This window comes from Crassostrea angulata, chromosome 2 (assembly GCF_025612915.1).
Source record: "Crassostrea angulata isolate pt1a10 chromosome 2, ASM2561291v2, whole genome shotgun sequence".
Classification (NCBI taxonomy): domain Eukaryota; kingdom Metazoa; phylum Mollusca; class Bivalvia; order Ostreida; family Ostreidae; genus Magallana; species Magallana angulata.
The window spans coordinates 3,766,965-3,786,115 of record NC_069112.1 but is presented as its reverse complement, the minus strand read 5'-3'; the positions used below and the strand labels follow the sequence as shown (position 1 = coordinate 3,786,115).

Sequence of the window (19,151 nt, the reverse complement as noted above, 5' to 3'; positions counted from 1 at the left end):
AAGTATGGAATTATGTGATGTTTTATTTGAGAGCACTTGCTGAATTTGCTCTGATAGTATACCTGTATTAGCTCCCACAGAATGAAAATTTGTTTACAAATTGATCTTCGAATTTAAACAAAAATTTCATGTATATAAAAATCGATAAAATTAACTCCCGTCAGTACTTTGATTAATTTTTTTTCCAAAATGCTTACCTTACAGCTTAGTGCAATTAGGGCGAGGGGTTCAAACCTTACCTATGCGTTCGGTGGTTGAGGTGAGGGGGGGGGGGGGGGTGTATTCCCCCTAGATCCAGGTATTAGTCTCACGTAACGGTGAAGAATTTAGGTAAATTAATCTTGTATTCCGAAATGAGTGACATATATAATTAAATTTCACAGGGTACCCAATTAATTCAGTGGGGGGAGGGGGGGGGCGAGACTATAATTATCAGAAATCTTGAAAAGCAAAAAAAAAAGATCCGCAAAATCACGAAGATCCTAATCCGTGAGGGGGGGGGGGGTTAAACCTTCCCCCCAAATAATCCTACCTACCAAAAATCAATTTTTCCTACATCCTGAAATTTCTAATCCGTGGGGTGGGAGGGGGGCTACTACTATACCTCTAACGATTTTGCTAAAAAAAAAAAAGTCCCGTTCCGACGCATATGTAATTCACCTTTAGTATAAACCGAATACAGACCTGAAAACATGTTTTTATAGACCAACCTTTATACCTGTAATTTTACTGAAGTGCTATAAGGGGCCATGATTTTGAACAATAATTAAAAATACATAATATAGATGAAGAGTGAATGGCGCTGAAATACCATCACTGTCCAGATGTTTGAATCTTTCACCAGGTGTGGTGGTTTATCTTCATCTAATCTGTTAACCTTGATGTTCACAAAGTCCTTATTAAAATTTTCCATACACGTATGATTTGATTAGTTTCTACTTGATACTGTACACGGGTGTACACAGGTATAAAATAAACATTAATCTTACATTGATACAGCACACAATCAGGCAGTGATCTAACATGTAAAATTAGAGGAGAAACGGGCAGTTTTCTTAAGGATAGCATAATAAAAACACTTTTCATACCTTTCTTACAAGGACAATCATATTTTAAAGATTTTTCCACAAATTAAGAGGTAAGTTTATTTGATTTTTTTTTTTATAATGTCACCATATATTTGAGTATTGGTTGTGAATTTATGATTTTGCATTGGTGATTTTGCCTGATAGGTTTACTTGGCAATAGTAAAGAATTAAAACATAGAAGTTTTCTGAACAATAGCTCACTGTATGTATAACTAATTGTTGATAAACTGGTCGTACAAGAAATTTTAAGACTCACTTACTGAACATTGCACATTTGTATATAATATTGTATGTGTTGTGATTTGTATTCCGATGAGTTGTAAAGCTCAAGGATAATAAATTGAATTGACATCATTGTGTAGATTTAGACTTGTTAAGCTATTTTTTAATTTTAAAAAAATGTTAAGAAAAAATATATTTCTAAAAAGAGTTTGCACCTAATACCTTTAACATCATAATTTGTAACACATGTGCGCTATAAGATATTTATTAAGTCAATGACGATTATAATCCTATTTGGATGCGAGTATGACTCTCATTACCCTTATCAGTCGGTGTTAGCACGATAAAGATATTAAAGTCATTGATAGGGAATGATTCAATCACACACACGCGACTCAAACCTAAAATAATGATTTGATGAAACAGACAATTCTCTGATCTTACTTGTTCAGCGAAAATTGTTGTATTGTTTGTGCCATGTACCAATGATAACAAGTCTCACCCATCTAGATTCATGCTTTGAAATTAGCTATAGGAGTGAAGTTTTACTAGGTGGTCTACAGTATCTAAAGGGGAATACTAGTTTCCCCTCTTTAATGTAGTAAAAATTATTTTTATTCTTAAAACAGCTGATTAAGAAAAGGTTACATCGACATCAACCAAAATATGACATTTTGATTGATATCGCTAGGTTTGAAACTTGTGGTATTGATTGATGACGTAATATGTACTTTCTCGCGATCGAGTTTACTTCTTCCTTCCAAGACGAAATATTTTGCTAAGTACGTTTGGAAATTTATATCTTGTATTGTCACTTTAGATGTCGGTTAGAGTGTCATATCGTCACAACCATATCTGGGTCAAGTCTAAATGAAATGCCTGCAACATTTATTTTTATCATACAGGCCTTTGTTTAATCAATGGCGACTTGTTGACGTTATGCGATATAACATTAGTTCTGGCGAAAGGAAATATTGCTGATAGGCCTAGAGTTTATCGTGCACGAGAACTCGAGGCTTCAATAGAATAAAGGGGAAGGAAAGTCAAAAACATATTTATTTATATTATTAAAGTACTTTGAATCAAATGTCATGCTGTTTTGAGAATAAACTACATGTACATAGTTCAGCCTTACTGCACGTGAAGTTAGAATAATCGTATTTACTGGAGCCTGACATATGGTAGAACTCTTTCGTGGTAAAATAAAAATAAAGTTATTTTGTCGTCACACCATCTATTCCGGTTTGGTTTACATACATGCATACAACATATACAGTGCTCTGAATAAAACGCTGGTTTATGCCTTTCTGTTACTCAAGTAGTCGACTGAACAAAAATAATGTTTAGGTTCACACTTCAATCTATAAAACAAACATGATGTGCTAAAAACAAACCGGAATGGATGGTGTGACGTCATAGATTTAAGTTCAATGGCAGCTCCCATAGCTCGGCGAGAAATTTAAATCAAGCGATCAATTTTCTTGATTTATTCATTGTTCAGAGGTTTTTAATGAAAATATATACTAAAGTTAAAGTAGATGATAATTAATTGATTTATTGTACAACATATTTTTAACTTCTTTTCCCTTTAATGAGGTGAGAGAAATAATCTGTATATTTGTACTGTTGATAATACCATTATGTGTGTATGTTTTTAAATTACACCATTATGTGTCTGTCTGTTTCTTCTTCTGTCTGTCTTTCCGTAACAAAAAATGCAGTCGTACTTTTCTCAGTAACTATTTATCGCAGATGCTTGAAATTTCAACGTACTCTTTGTTTAGGCATGTCATACGTTGGGATCTACTTTTGTACCAATCAAACGTCAGATTCCTGTTACCTGACGACTTTGTTTTTTTAGTCAAAATTTTCAAACGAATTTTCCTGAAAGATTAACTATAATCTGTCCCAAGATATATTGGATTCACATTTTGCTTAATTGCTTGATATTTATAAATACCTCGGGGTTCAAACGATGTTCATTCAAAAGTACTAAAAATTCTCAAGATTTCTCAGTCGAAACGCCCCTGTTAGCGTATCAGGTTTCAATACAATGCTAAAAATTGTGATGTCTACGGAGATTGTGTATTGCAGCAAGCCCGGATGATAACGTTGAAAAATTGCGCGATGTATTCCGAGTGTATTCCGAATGGAGTAAAAATGTAAACATTCCCCATTATAAATCTCCGTAAGGAATCTGTTTTCGTTCCTATGAATTTTTCTGAGTGACAGTTGATAATGTGTCAATGAAATTATCTTGGAAATTATCCCTTTCAACTATTTCAAGTGCACTTCTTTCACAGGTAAGTGTATTTTTTTCAAAAATCGTCCAAATGTGCTGCATAAATATCTTGGGACAGACTATAGCAACTATTCATCCCAATTGCTTGAATTTTCTGAAAAAGTGTTGTGTCCTTTACAAAAATTTAGATTATTGATAATCAAAATTTGTACATGACAACTACCAATTGTGACCGCGTAGATTTTACGGTGCTAGGGTATTTCTTCTGAATCTGCATCGGTCGTGTGCAGTACGAACCGGGTGAGGGAATGTTGGCGTAAAAGGAACAAATTATAAGGCTGAGGCGCGCTGTGGGCCGTAAGTTAAAAACGAAGGTTATGTCTGCCGTATTCCCAAGGGTCCACCAATATGCAATTCCAGAGAAGTAAAACCAAGTGATGAAGGATTCCGTATTTATTATCAATCGAATTTAAAAGATGAACAATAACAAACAAATAAGCGACACAGACGGAAGTGGCCGGTAATGCGTCAGGCCTCCGAACTTAAGATTGACAAATACAATTCAGTATATATAAGAATCTAAACAATGAGTAAAAGTGACAATTTGATGACATCAAATGAATTGAGTGAAAGATTCACAGGTATTAGGTAATTAGATTAACTCAATGAGTCTTTGATGGCCAAGACATGAAAGGCATATAATTACGCAATGTTGTTTCAAGAGATTAGCAGTTCTTGGGAGAAACATCTGTCTGATTTGTAATAACAATTAAATAAAGAGTCTGCCGAGTGTCAATGGCTAATTCACTTTGTAAACATTAAATTCTAAGAATATATGACAAAATAAATGTTGTATTTAAAAAGTAAAGTCCGAAATAAAGATAATTATAGAACAGTCAATTTTGCACTGTGATAATATCCCCCGCTCCGGAAAAAAACACGTCCTCGTGTTTGGAAAGAACTGTCAGCGGTAGAAATGTCCGTTCCGGTAGTGTCCGTTGTAACCGTTGCTATGGTTGGGGTATAACTGGTTTCGCAAGTCACAGATTTCTTTGCGATGTTGAGATATGACTTGTTTTAAATCAAAATTTGTTTGATGTAAATCTTCGATTTCTTCCATCTGATGTTGAATAATTATCCTTTTTCCCGGAATGTCCGTAAGGATTTTACCGGCAATGTCCAGTCCAGAAAGGTTTGGGACGATTACCGACAATAAAATTAGCACCACCAATAAGGACTACTGTACAACTCGATCAACACTCGGCTGTACTATAACCCGATCAACACTCGGTTGGTAGCCCTCACTTTGGTAAAAGTAACCGAGTAAAGTCCAATCAGCGTTTCAACATTTATTAAGGACCTGACAGTAATTTTGATACAGATCGGTGATATCGGGACGGCTGTCCGATTCCGACTATTGTACAAAAGAATTTCAACGGTATATAAAACAAAAATTATGTAACATGTGTAAAACGATAAATGAATAATAGCTCTGACCATGACACCTGAGTTAATCCCTAAGTAAATTACCTAGCCAATTAATTCCCTTTGAAGTACATAATGCCTGTAAATGCTTTTAGCAAAATAAAGATGACAGGTGAGGAAATTCAATTATCTAAAACTCTAAGACATTTGACGTTTTTACTATCATAAACGTAGATAAACGAGTAAATGAGAATAATTTAATTATGGTTGTAACGCGGCATTTGATTGGATAGAAAAATTTAGTTAAATTTGTATAACCTGGTTTGCACGTCACAAGACACGTCACAATGCATCAACGTACTAATTCACTTGACGTTACGTTTGAATTTTGAACAGATTTATATCATTTTTAAAAGTAAAACGGACTCAATTTGTACAGCAAATTCCAGAAAATTAAATTATAAGGAATGAACTCAATATCTACCCAAGTTATACTCGTATAACCTGGGTTGGAGCAATTTACGCTTTTTTATAATCCGCTTCGCGGATTATAAAGCGTAAATTGCCCCAACCCAGGTTATACGAGTATAACTTGGGTAGACATTGAGTTCATTTCTTAATTAACCAACATTTGAACCCAACAAAAGTTTTTTTCAAACAATAGCCATATTCAAACCCCGAGAATGTATTTTGATTAAAATCGCGCTAAAATTTAGAAGAAAAATAAAATAAACAGAAGTAAAATCTTTGACACGATAACCTGTCCTTTACAAAAATTTAGATTATTGATAATCAAAATTTGTACATGACAACTCCTCCCTGCTACAAAAAGTTTGGTCCCCAAACTTAAACTAATAAAATTTAAACTCATTTTACACATGCTGCATACATGAAACAATTTCCTTTACAATTAACGCAAAACTATAATTGACAGTCCACATTACAAAAAGACTAAAAAGTTAATGTTATATTGTTATGATTTAAGCACAAAGTCAACGCCGAATTTCTTTATCCGCCGATGTTCTTTACGTAAAAACTCGCTGTCGATCCCCGATTCTGTCCTGCATACACAATTTCTTTTAATAGATCGCAAGATGATGTGTTCCATTTCATAATTATCCAGAAACCACTGGTACTCCGAAATTATGGATCGCATTTTCCTTCCGTCCGAAACAACACCACTTAGACAAACCGTATAAAATTTGATTTTGTCGTCTTTATCATCCAGTTCCAACGAAAGTTGCTTTACTTTTGAATCTAGTTGCAAGTTGTCCGTTTTCAAAGTCGCGATAGTTTCTTGAAATTTCTTCATATTTGCTTTTAAATCTAACATGAAAACAGACTTATCACTAACACATTGTTTAAAAGCGGCGTCACTTAACTTGGAAAACGGAAGTGCTCTTAGGAGTTTCTTTCTTTCGTTGTGTTCTCGGAGTCGCTGAAAATCTCGTTTTCTTTTCGGTTCGGTTTTATATACAGTGCGGGATCCAATGTTTCCGCACGCTCTGCCAAAATGTCCATCCTGTCCACATCGGTGACATCGTTTCTCCAAAGCGTTGCATGCGTTGTAATGCCGTCGATTACATCTACTGCACACCGGCGCCGAAAACTGCCACTGTGGTCGGAAATGCATGTCAGTCCATGTTGAGGCTGTGGGTCCTGGTAAGTTGAGGTTTGGGGAAAACTCGCTTGGCCGAGGTCCGTGGATCGTACCCGGATTCTCCACCAATTATCCTTTTTCCCGGAATGTCCGTAAGGATTTTACCGGCAATGTCCAGTCCAGAAAGGTTTGGGACGATTACCGACAATAAAATTAGCACCACCAATAAGGACTACTGTACAACTCGATCAACACTCGGCTGTACTATAACCCGATCAACACTCGGTTGGTAGCCCTCACTTTGGTAAAAGTAACCGAGTAAAGTCCAATCAGCGTTTCAACATTTATTAAGGACCTGACAGTAATTTTGATACAGATCGGTGATATCGGGACGGCTGTCCGATTCCGACTACTGTACAAAAGAATTTCAACAGTATATAAAACAAAAATTATGTAACATGTGTAAAACGATAAATGAATAATAGCTCTGACCATGACACCTGAGTTAATCCCTAAGTAAATTACCTAGCCAATTAATTCCCTTTGAAGTACATAATGCCTGTAAATGCTTTTAGCAAAATAAAGATGACAGGTGAGGAAATTCAATTATCTAAAACTCTAAGACATTTGACGTTTTTACTATCATAAACGTAGATAAACGAGTAAATGAGATTAACCAACATTTGAACCCAACAAAAGTTTTTTTTCAAACAATAGCCATATTCAAACCCCGAGAATGTATTTTGATTAAAATCGCGCTAAAATTTAGAAGAAAAATAAAATAAACAGAAGTAAAATCTTTGACACGATAGTTGTCATCCCTAAAGAAGTCGGTTATGCGTTCTTCAGAATTGACTGCAGAAAAATAAAATAAATAGTGCCTGTTTGAGATTGACACCCTTCGAAAACCATTGTCAACCTACATTTTGCGTCGGTTGACAATGGTTTTCTCGGGGGTATCAATTTCAACTGTTACCCTCGCAAACAGGCACTATTTATGTACTAGTAATAAGAAAACATATACAATAAAATAATGACACTTTCTTAAGATTAGAAAGGTCCACCTCGGGGCAAAGATTCGCAGTCTATCGCCGGATACTAGTATTTTAAAGATTGGTTCTTGGGGAAGACCATGACTAGTTCTCTCTTGTTTTCTACTTTTTCTTGTATTACGCTTTTTTTTTTTCTGAAATGAATGAACAATCCAATGACCCCGTCATTCAGTAAGTGACCCCCCCCCCCCCCCACTTCATATAAAAAGACGCTAGATGCTTGCATTGATTTCTGTCAATTCAATTTAAGGAATAAAGAATCATTCTTTGAGTATTATGAGGTGATAATTTCGGTCGGGCGTGGTCAAATCCAATTAAGCCCGAAAGGCTTTATGATATTTTTGATCACGCCCCGACCAAAATTATTACCTCAAAATATTCAAAGAATGATTCCTTATTACTTATATTTATATAATTTAAAGCCACTGTACGATTAAATATTTAAATATAAATAAGGAAATCCTGCTGGCGCCCTAATTATACGTCATTTGAAATTATGGGTTAAAGAGTACAAAATCGATACGTAGTGATATTACAGGCAAAGACACTGGAAAATGTAAATATTTATATATATTTATCTTTGGCGTTTTATTTTCCGTATATTTAATCATCGAGATCCAGTCTTTGTTGAAAATGGCGAATCCCTCGCATATTAATAAGTTATTAATGATTTCTTTGATTTTACAGATTCTGATTGTTCAGGACAATGAGGACCAATGAGGGGGGTGCGTTGATTTCCTTCAGTGACAGGAATCTATGGATCTCCGTGGCAACCATTATGTTTAACCCGCTCTTCTGGAATGTGGTACGTACAAGTAAGTTTGTTGTTTTCTACATCTGATTAAGTTTACCTGTGTAACATCGATCCTTATTCCGTTCTGCTCTTCTTTGCTGTGGGGTGCAGGGGTTGGGGGGGGGGGGTTTAATGGTAGAGGACTACGCGGGGTTTGGGAAGGGTTGGGTCCGGGGGTAGATGATCACGCGGGGTTGAAATAGCGTCAGATTTGACGGGGTAAATTAAATTATCATGTATTCGATTATAGGGATCGTTTATTTTTAGATTGTTACCATGGAGCAGCATGTTATGTCCTAACGTCTGTCTGACAAAACCAATTTTAAAATTGCTTGTAAAATCATTGCATGTCTGCTTACGGTAAATATTATAAAAGTTTGAAATTACTTACAATTTTGGGTGGGTTTTTTACATAAATATTTGTCATAATTGGTGCTCACAAGAATGATTGAAAATCTGTAAGACTCAAGGGTTTGTAATGATAGTACTGAATGATTTAGTTAAATTTCTTTGCCGTTTATATACTAGCAGAATGGTATTTGGGGAGAATTGTTCTTTTCGGTAAGATTTTCACATTTCGGAAAAGCATGTTGTAGTAAAGAGTTTACAATTTGCATTAATTCTTTTGGGGAAGGGGGATAACTCAATCGCAACTTCTCGGGCCTTTCCGGCAGGCTCGGAAAAACACCTCGAATGTATTACCTAGGCGTCCATGACAACCCCCCTTTTTATACAACTTGATATAAACACAACACATTTTACGATCTTTTGAGATGCATGATAGACTTCATTAAAGTAAATGATATACCCTAAAATATAACACAGAAGCGACTTATAAGGCTGTCTAGCCGATACTTATTTTAATGGGAAGCGACTCCATTTTGTATAAAATTCTAACATCCGGTAATGTTAATACATTCGAGGTGTTTTTCCGAGCCTGCCGGAAAGGCCCGAGAAGTTGCGATTGGGGGATAACTCTGATATATATGGGTGTTATCCTTGAACTTTGGGGTGGGGTGGGGGCTACTACTATACCTCTCAATTTTGCTTTAAAAAAAAGTCCCGTTTAGACGCGTATGTAATTCACCTCTAGTATAAGCCGAATACATACCTGATAAACATGTTATAGACCAACTTCAATACCTGTTATTTTACTGATGTGCTATAAGGGGCTTTGATTTTGAACAATAATTAAAAATACATAATAAAGATGAAGAGTGAATGGCGCTGAAATACCATCACTGTCCAGATGTTTGAATCTTTCACCAGGTGTGGTGGTTTATCTTCATCTAATCTGTTAACCTTGATGTTCACAAAGTCCTTATTAAAATTTTCCATACACGTATGAGTTGATTAGTTTCTACTTGATACTGTACACGGGTGTACACAGGTATAAAATAAACATTAATCTTACATTGATACAGCACACAATCAGGCAGTGATCTAACATGTAAAATTAGAGGAGAAACGGGCAGTTTTCTTAAGGATAGCATAATAAAAAATACTTCACATACCTTTCTTGCAAGGACAATCATATTTTAAAGAATTTTCCACAAACCAAGAGGTAAGTTTGTTTGATTTTTTTTTTTTTTTGTTATTATGTCACAATATATTTTGGTATTGGTTGTGTATTGATGATTCTGCATCGGTGATTTTGCCTGACAGGTAAAGTTATACTTGGCAATTCTAAAGAATAAAATATAGAAGTTTTCTGAACAATAGCTCACTGTATGTATTACTAATTGTTTACACCCACGGTAAACTGGTGGTATAAGAAATTTAAAGACGGCATTGTGTAGATTTAGACTTTTCAAGATATTTTTGAATAAGAGATAACTGTTAAGCAAAAATATAAATATTTCAAAATAGAGTTTGCACTTTTAAATACTTTAACATCATAATTTGTAAAACATGTGCGCTATAAGATATATATTAACTCAATGACGATTATAATCCTATTTGGATACGGGTATGACCCTCATTACCCTTATCAGTCGGTGTTAGCACGATAAAGATATTAAAGTCATTGATAGGGAATGATTCAATCACACACATCGACTCAAACCCAAAATAATAATGAAACAGACAATTCTCTGATTTTACTTGTTCAGCGAATAATGTTATATTGTTTGTGTCATATACCAATGATAACAAGTCTCATCCATCTAGATTCATGCATTGAAATTAGCTAGGAGTGAAGTTTTACAAGGTGGTCTACAGTATCTAAAGGGGAATACTAGTTTCCCCTCTTTAATGTAGTAAAAATTATTTTTATTCTTAAAACAGCTGATTAAGAAAAGGTTACATCGGCATTTCCCAATTCATGAAACCAAGATATGACAGTTTGATTAATATCGCTAGGTTTGAAACGTGCGGTATTGATTGATGACGTAGTATTTACTTTCTCGCAATCAAGTTTACTTCTTCCTTCGAAGACGAAATATTTTGCTAAGTACGTGTGGAAATTTATATCTTGTATTGTCACTTTAGATGTCGGTTAGAGTGTCATATCGTCACAACCATATCTGGGTCAAATCTAAATGAAATGCCTGCTACATTTAATTTTATCATACAGGCCTTTGTTTAATCAATGGCGACTTGTTGACGTTATGCGATATAACATTAGTTCTGGCGAAGGGAAATATTGCTGATAGGCCTAGAGTTTATCGTGCACGAGAACTCGAGGCTTCAATAGAATAAAGGGGAAGGAAAGTCAAAAACATATTTATTTATACTATTAAAGTACTTTGAATCAAATGTCATGCTGTTTTGAGAATAAACTACATGTACATAGTTCAGCCTTACTGCACGTGAAGTTAGAATAATCGTATTTACTTGAGCCTGACATATTGTAGAACTCTTTTGTATTAAAATAAAAATAAAGTTATTTTGACGTCACACCATCTATTCCGGTTTGGTTTACATACATGCATACAACGTATACAGTGCTCTGAATAAAACGTTGGTTTATGACTTTCTGTTACTCAAGTAGTCGACTGAACAAAAATAATGTTTAGGTTCACACTTCAATCTAAAAAACAAACATGATGTGCTAAAAACAAACCGGATAGGATGGTGTGACGTCATAGATTTAAGTTCAATGGCAGCTCCCATAGCGGCGAGAAATTTAAATCAAGCGATCAATTTTCTTGATTTATTCATTGTTCAGAGGTTTTTAATGAAAATATATATACTAAAGTTAAAGTAGATGATAATTAATTGATTTATTGTACAACATATTTTTAACTTCTTTTCCCTTTAATGAGGTGAGAGAAATAATCTGTATATTTGTACTGTTGATAATACCATTATGTTTGTATGTTTTTTAAATTACACCATTATGTGTCTGTGTGTTTCTTCTTCTGTCTGTCCGTCCGTAACAAAAAAATCAGTCGTACTTTTCTCAGTAACTATTTATCGCAGATGCTTGAAATTTCAACGTACTCTTTGTTTAGGCATGTCATACGTTGGGATCTACTTTTGTACCAATCAAACGTCAGATTCCTGTTACCTGACGACTTTGTTTTTTTAGTCAAAATTTTCAAACGAATTTTCCTGAAAGATTAACTATAATCTGTCCCAAGATATATTGGATTCACATTTTGCTTAATTGCTTGATATTTATAAATACCTCGGGGTTCAAACGATGTTCATTCAAAAGTACTAAAAATTCTCAAGATTTCTCAGTCGAAACGCCCCTGTTAGCGTATCAGGTTTCAATACAATGCTAAAAATTGTGATGTCTACGGAGATTTTGTATTGCAGCAAGCCCGGATGATAACGTTGAAAAATTGCGCGATGTATTCCGAGTGTATTCCGAATGGAGTAAAAATGTAAACATTCCCCATTATAAATCTCCGTAAGGAATCTGTTTTCGTTCCTGTGAATTTTTCTGAGTGACAGTTGATAATGTGTCAATGAAATTATCTTGGAAATTATCGCTTTCAACTATTTCAAGTGCACTTCTTTCACAGGTAAGTGTATTTTTTTCAAAAATCGTCCAAATGTGCTGCATAAATATCTTGGGACAGACTATAGCAACTATTCATCCCAATTGCTTGAATTTTCTGAAAAAGTGTTGTCATCCCTAAAGAAGTCGGTTATGCGTTCTTCAGAATTGACTGCAGAAAAATAAAATAAATAGTGCCTGTTTGAGATTGACACCCTTCGAAAACCATTGTCAACCTACATTTTGCGTCGGTTGACAATGGTTTTCTCGGGGGTATCAATTTCAACTGTTACCCTCGCAAACAGGCACTATTTATGTACTAGTAATAAGAAAACATATACAATAAAATAATGACACTTTCTTCAAATTAGAAAGGTCTACCTCGGGTTCGCAGTCTACCGCCGGATACTAGTAGTTTAAAGATTGGTTCTTGTTTTCTACTTTTTCTTGTATTACGCTTTTTTTTTTTACTAAAATGAATGCACAATCCAATGACCTCGTCATTCAGTAAGTGACCCCTCCACTTCATATAAAAAGGCGCTAGATGCTTGCATTGATTTCTGTCAATTCAATTTAAGGAATAAGGAATCATTCTTTGAGTATTATGAGGTGATAATTTTGGTCGGGGCGTGGTCAAATCCAATAAAGCCCGAAGGGCTTTATGATATTTTTGATCACGCCCCGACCAAAATTATTACCTCAAAATATTCAAAGAATGATTCCTTATTACTTATAATTATATAATTTAAAGCCACTATACGATTAAATATTTAAATATAAATAAGGAAATCCTGCTGGCGCCCTAATTATACGTCATTTGAAATTATGGGTTAAAGAGTACAAAATCGATACGTAGTGATATTACAGGCAAATACACTGGAAAATGTAAATATTTATAAATATTTATCTTTGGCGTTTTATTTTCCGTATATTTAATCATCGAGATCCAGTCTTTGTTGAAAATGGCGAATCCCTCGCATATTAATAAGTTATTAATGATTTCTTTGATTTTACAGATTCTGATTGTTCAGGACAATGAGGACCAATGAGGGGGATGCGTTGATTTCCTTCAGTGACAGGAATCTATGGATCTCCGTGGCAACCATTATGTTTAACCCGCTCTTCTGGAATGTGGTACGTACAAGTAAGTTTGTTGTTTTCTACATCTGATTAAGTTTACCTGTGTAACATCGATCCTTATTCCGTTCTGCTCTTCTTTGCTGTGGGGTGCAGGGGGTGGGGGTTGAATGGTAGAGGACTACGCGGGGTTTGGGAAGGGTTGGGTCCGGGGGTAGATGATCACGCGGGGTTGAAATAGCGTCAGATTTGACGGGGTAAATTAAATTATCATGTATTCGATTATAGGGATCGTTTATTTTTAGATTGTTACCATGGAGCAGCATGTTATGTCCTAACGTCTGTCTGACAAAACCAATTTTAAAATTGCTTGTAAAATCATTGCATGTCTGCTTACGGTAAATATTATAAAAGTTTGAAATTACTTACAATTTTGGGTGGGTTTTTTCCATAAATATTTGTCATAATTGGTGCTCACAAGAATGATTGAAAATCTGTAAGACTCAAGGGTTTGTAATGATAGTACTGAATGATTTAGTTAAATTTCTTTACCGTTTATATACTAGCAGAATGGTATTTGGGGAGAATTGTTCTTTTCGGTAAGATTTTCACATTTCGGAAAAGCATGTTGTGGTAAAGAGTTTACAATTTGCATTAATTCTTTTGGGGAAGGGGGATAACTCAATCGCAACTTCTCGGGCCTTTCCGGCAGGCTCGGAAAAACACCTCGAATATATTAACATTACCGGATGTTAGAATTTTATACAAAATGGAGTCGCTTCCCATTAAAATAAGTATCGGCTAGACAGCCTTATAAGTCGCTTCTGTGTTATATTTTAGGGTATATCATTTACTTTAATGAAGTCTATCATGCATCTCAAAAGATCGTAAAATGTGTTGTGTTTATATCAAGTTGTATAAAAAGGGGGGTTGTCATGGACGCCTAGGTAATACATTCGAGGTGTTTTTCCGAGCCTGCCGGAAAGGCCCGAGAAGTTGCGATTGGGGGATAACTCTGATATATATGGGTGTTATCCTTGAACTTTGACCTGTGTGTGTCTGCTGTAGGTCGCCAGGCGGGAGTACCGACGTCAGACCGTATCCAGGTTACTGGGGGGCCCCAGGAAGGGGTGTGTGGCCCTAGCCTTAACTATTGTAGGGCTCGGTTTCTTCAGGGATTGGTGGTAAGTAGAAACAATAAGTCTTCTTTTTAAAGCTAAGCCTTGATTATATATAAAGACCTTAAAATGATAGACAAAGGTCTCAAAATAAATTATTTTTGATGCGGTGTAAGTATCTTAACTATAAAGGAAATTTTTTTCCGCTTTGAATTTTTAGAAAAAAATTACATTTTAGCAGTGGTTTCATGAAAAAAAGACTTTTAAACTAGAAACATTAAGTTACTCCTCTTACCCCATTGTGGCAATTTTTTTAGATTTAACCAGGGCGAACAGTTTCACAACTGGGACAGCAGCAGAGGTGCCAAAATAAAATAGATTTTAAATAGATTTTAAGACACCACAAGAACAATGTCAATTGGACTGAATTATGACTAGTATATATTTAAAATCAAACAATTTGTAGTGGAGTTCTGATATAACAGACTTTTTGTTTTCTTTATAACTGGGATCAGGACATTACTCCAATGTCCATGTAACGATTTAGTCGATATATACAATAGGGTTTTCCTCTTTGACCAGGTTCAAGCTGGCCTGCGACAGTCAGCCAGAGTGGCCGTTCCTGTTTGACAACTACTTCCTATGGCTGGGATATCTCTGTATTCTGATTGGCTCCATCCTCGTCTTCTCCAGCTACTGGGCGTTGGGATTCTACGGAACATTCCTAGGTAAGAACAATTATACTTGGTGATGGGACTCTAAGGATTAGGAACATTCCTAGGTAAGAACCATTATACTTGGTGATAGAATTCTACAGAACATTCCTAGGTAAGAACCATTATACTGGGTGATAGAATTCTACAGAACATTCCTAGGTAAGAACAGTTATGCTGGGCGCTGGGATACTACGGAACATTCTTAGGTAAGAACAATTATACTTGGTGATGGGACTCTACAGAACATTCCTAGGTAAGAACGGTTATGCTGGGCGCTGGGATTCTTTGGAACATTCCTAGGTGAGAACAGTTATACTTGGCACTGGGATTATTCGGAACATTCCTAGGTAGGAACAGTTATACTGGGTGATAGAATTCTACAGAACATTCCTAGGTAAGAACAGTTATACTGGGCGCTGGGATTCTACAGAACATTCCTAGGTAGGAACAGTTATACTGGGTGATAGAATTCTACAGAACATTCCTAGGTAAGAACAATTATACTTGGTGATGGGACTCTACAGAACATTCCTAGGTAAGAACACTGATACTGGGCACTGGGCTTCTACAGAACATTCCTAGGTAAGAAAAATGATACTGGGCACTTGGATGCTATTGAACATTCCTAGGCAAGAATAATTATACTGGGCGCTAGTATTCTATGGAACATTCTTAGGTGAGAACAATTATAATTGGTGGTGGGTTTCTACAGAACATTCCTAAGTTAGAACAATTACACCAGGCACTGGAATTCTATGGAACATTCCTGGGTAAGAACAGTTATACGGGTGCTTGAGTTATACAGAACATTCCTTGGTGAGATTAGTTATACTGGGTGCAGGAATACTTGGCGCTGGGACTCTTTGGAACATTCCTATGTAAGAACAGTTTTACCGGGCGCTGAGATTCAACAGAACATTCCTTGGTGAGATACAGGGTGCTGGAATTTTTTGGAACATTTCCTGGTAAGAACTATTATACCGAGCACTGAGATTCTACGGAACATTCCATGGTGAGATTAGTTATACTGGGTGCAGGAATTTTTTTGGAACATTCCCTGGTAAGAACTATTATACCGAGCACTGAGATTGTACAGAACATTCCATGGTAAGATCAATTATACAGGGCACTGAGATTCTACAGAACATTCCTAGGTAAGGACAATTACTGGACACTAAGATTTTAAGGAATATCCCTGGGTAAGTACAATTATAATATTCCACAGCGAGTTTTATCATAGTTGGCGCTGGGAATCTATGTGACTTCTATTGGTAAGAACAATTAAACTTGGCGCTAGAATTTTATGTTATATTTCTGAGGAAGTACAAGTCCTTATGCATAGATTACTTCAGTTAGTAAATGATAAATCTATAACTCAATTAGCAATTACATGTAAATAATAAACCTCTAACTCCTTGGCGTTCAATTTATACAGAAATATTTAAGCAAGTTCAGTTATACTGGGCGCTTAGCTTCAACAGAACAGTTTATTTGTAGGTAAGAAAAGGTCTTATATTCTGATATAGGTAAATAATAATACTATAATAGATAAGTGCTTTGTTTAAGTCCTCTTTATGACTTTTCTGGGTAAGAGAGATGTATAAATCCCTGTAAATTCAATTTATTCAGATTTATGAGTTTTGAAATGTGGTCTTTAACAAAAGATTGAATTTGTTTTGAGTAAAATGTTGTGTTTGTAACCACAGGTGACTACTTTGGTATTCTGATGGACAACAAGGTGACCCACTTCCCCTTCAACCTGATCGACAACCCAATGTACTGGGGGTCAACCATCATCTTCGGGGGAACGGCTCTCGTGTATGTCAGACATCTCTCTCTCCCTCTCTCTCTCTCCCTCTCCCTCCTCTCTCTCTCTCGTTTAATGTCTATCCTTTCTCTTTCCCTCCTTCTTCTTTCCCTCCTTCTTCTTTCCCTCTGTTTTCTCTTTCTGTCTCTGTCTGTCTGTCTCTCTCTCTCTCTCTGTATTTAAAATGTAGCTTTATGTTTATTGTAATAAAGTATGTACAATCAATTTTACACCGTTTATCATCCAAAGAAGCTGATTTTGTTGAACGTTTAGATCTGAATTAAAAGTCACAACAAAGTCATCTTTTTACAAGATATATGTAACATTGTGATGGGTTTTCTGTTTATGTCTCATCCAAGCAACAACTGTATCTGAGTCATTATGATTGTCTAATTTTGACCTTAACACTCTACAATAAAAACTTCAGTAAGGCTGGTGTCTAATTCTGTGCTTACTCTCTTCAATTAATACATCTATTATTAGTTAAGCCAGCCTCTCTCTCTCTCTCTCTCTCTCTCTCTCCTCTCTCTCTCTCTCTCTCTCTCTCTCTCTCTCTCAGTATGTTAAATGTAATGTTTTCCTCCATTAACAGTAAGGCCAGTCTGTGCGGACTCCTGCTGACTTGTCTTGTTGCCGTCTGCTACAAAATAGCCATCCTGTTTGAAGGGTAAGTTTGTTATCACGTGTCCCGGTGTGATCACGTAGCCAAGACCTATCAAATTGGTCAATTTTTTTGTACAGTCATATGTTTTCATATCTATATACTGTAGACGTACTTTTGTCCGCGTGGTATTAATTTACGCTATGAACGCGGGCACAAATTTTCCGCGGAATTTTTTCCCAGTGTACTTAAAGTGCATTTTGGAATGAAATTTAAAATTGCATTACATGAATAAGGATAATTGGAAGTTACTACATTCTATACATGTAACACTTGCATCTACGTGTACCCAGTGTATATCGTTTTTATCTATGCAAACTGTCAAATTTGTATTGAGAATTCACTTAATAAATAATTTAATCTCCTGAAGATTTGAATTTTCTGTAAAATTACTTGCATGAAATTTAAACTTCTCCCAGCTTGAGATAACGGCACGTGTCAGACGACAAATAGCCCCAAGCAGGTGTGTCTTTCAATGACCCAATTAACTATACGCTACGACCCGTGTTTTTACTGCAATTTTTAGATCCCTTTGTGCTCTGACTTTTAAGTAATAAAACTGATCAACTCATAATTTAAACTACATGTGAACCCATAAATTGACAGTTACTATTAATTAAAGATGTGGTGTTTCACAAGACGATTTTAGCCAGCGTCGCAACATCTTGACGGCTAACTAATGACTACCGATCAGTCCACAACCGATAATTACAGTGAACAGTTCTTACAATTTAAGTCTAAAGTTGGACAAATTCTAGGTAATGAAAATCGCTCAGAACCAAATTTAATAATAATTATTCAAATGATTTTTTTTTTCATTCAAAGAATCCGCGTAAATTTTTACCCGCGGATTAAATTGATATTGTGATTCCGCGGAATTATGACCCCGTGGAAAAAAATACGTCTACAGTAATTTGTGGTGGTACATTCAACACTTATATGGTTTGAATTAAAAGGCAGAAAAATCATTTTTGTTTTCAGCATAAAACTTCCATTTCTTTTCATTCTATGCAAATTCTAATTTTTTTCCTGATAAAAGATGTCCATATTTAGTGGCAGGCAACACATTGTCTAGCTATCACATCTTTGTTTTCTCTATTCAGTCCTTTTACGACCGAGATTTACAACAAAAGTAACAAGATGGTGTAGGGAACATTAAATATAAAGAAAAGGAAGGAAGGATGGGGTGTGAAGAATGGAGTGTGAGAAGAACAGATAAAAGAGGAACAGATGATGCACAGGGGTTGTTTGTTATCTCATTTCGCTGTGTTTTATTGTATGTCATTCTATCAAGTTTGCGCCATGTTTTATTTCAAACTTATTCTTTGTTTCAAATAAAAATGTTATTTAATTATTTGCTGAAACTCAATTGTTGTTTTCTGCTTTCCTTGTACGAAAGGA

At 35.5% G+C, this 19,151-nt stretch overlaps 1 protein-coding gene across 3 annotated transcripts; it reads left to right on the top strand.

The window, feature by feature from the left end:
* Window positions 1-1,004: 1,004 nt before the first annotated feature.
* On the top strand, window positions 1,005-19,104 carry LOC128172544 (phosphatidylethanolamine N-methyltransferase-like). Of its 3 annotated transcripts, none has more exons than XM_052838299.1 (7): window positions 1,005-1,138; window positions 8,317-8,434; window positions 14,517-14,632; window positions 15,149-15,294; window positions 16,989-17,100; window positions 17,682-17,756; window positions 18,854-19,104. In XM_052838299.1, the coding sequence occupies exons 2-7, from the start codon at window positions 8,336-8,338 to the stop codon at window positions 18,897-18,899; spliced, it is 594 nt and encodes a 197-aa protein (XP_052694259.1). In that variant the 5' UTR covers window positions 1,005-1,138; window positions 8,317-8,335; the 3' UTR covers window positions 18,900-19,104. The 3 variants fall into 3 exon arrangements, with proteins under 3 accessions (XP_052694259.1, XP_052694257.1, XP_052694258.1); XM_052838297.1 differs by lacking the exons at window positions 1,005-1,138; window positions 8,317-8,434 and adding exons at window positions 9,789-9,986; window positions 13,388-13,505; XM_052838298.1 differs by lacking the exons at window positions 1,005-1,138; window positions 8,317-8,434 and adding an exon at window positions 13,386-13,515.
* Window positions 19,105-19,151: the final 47 nt, after the last annotated feature.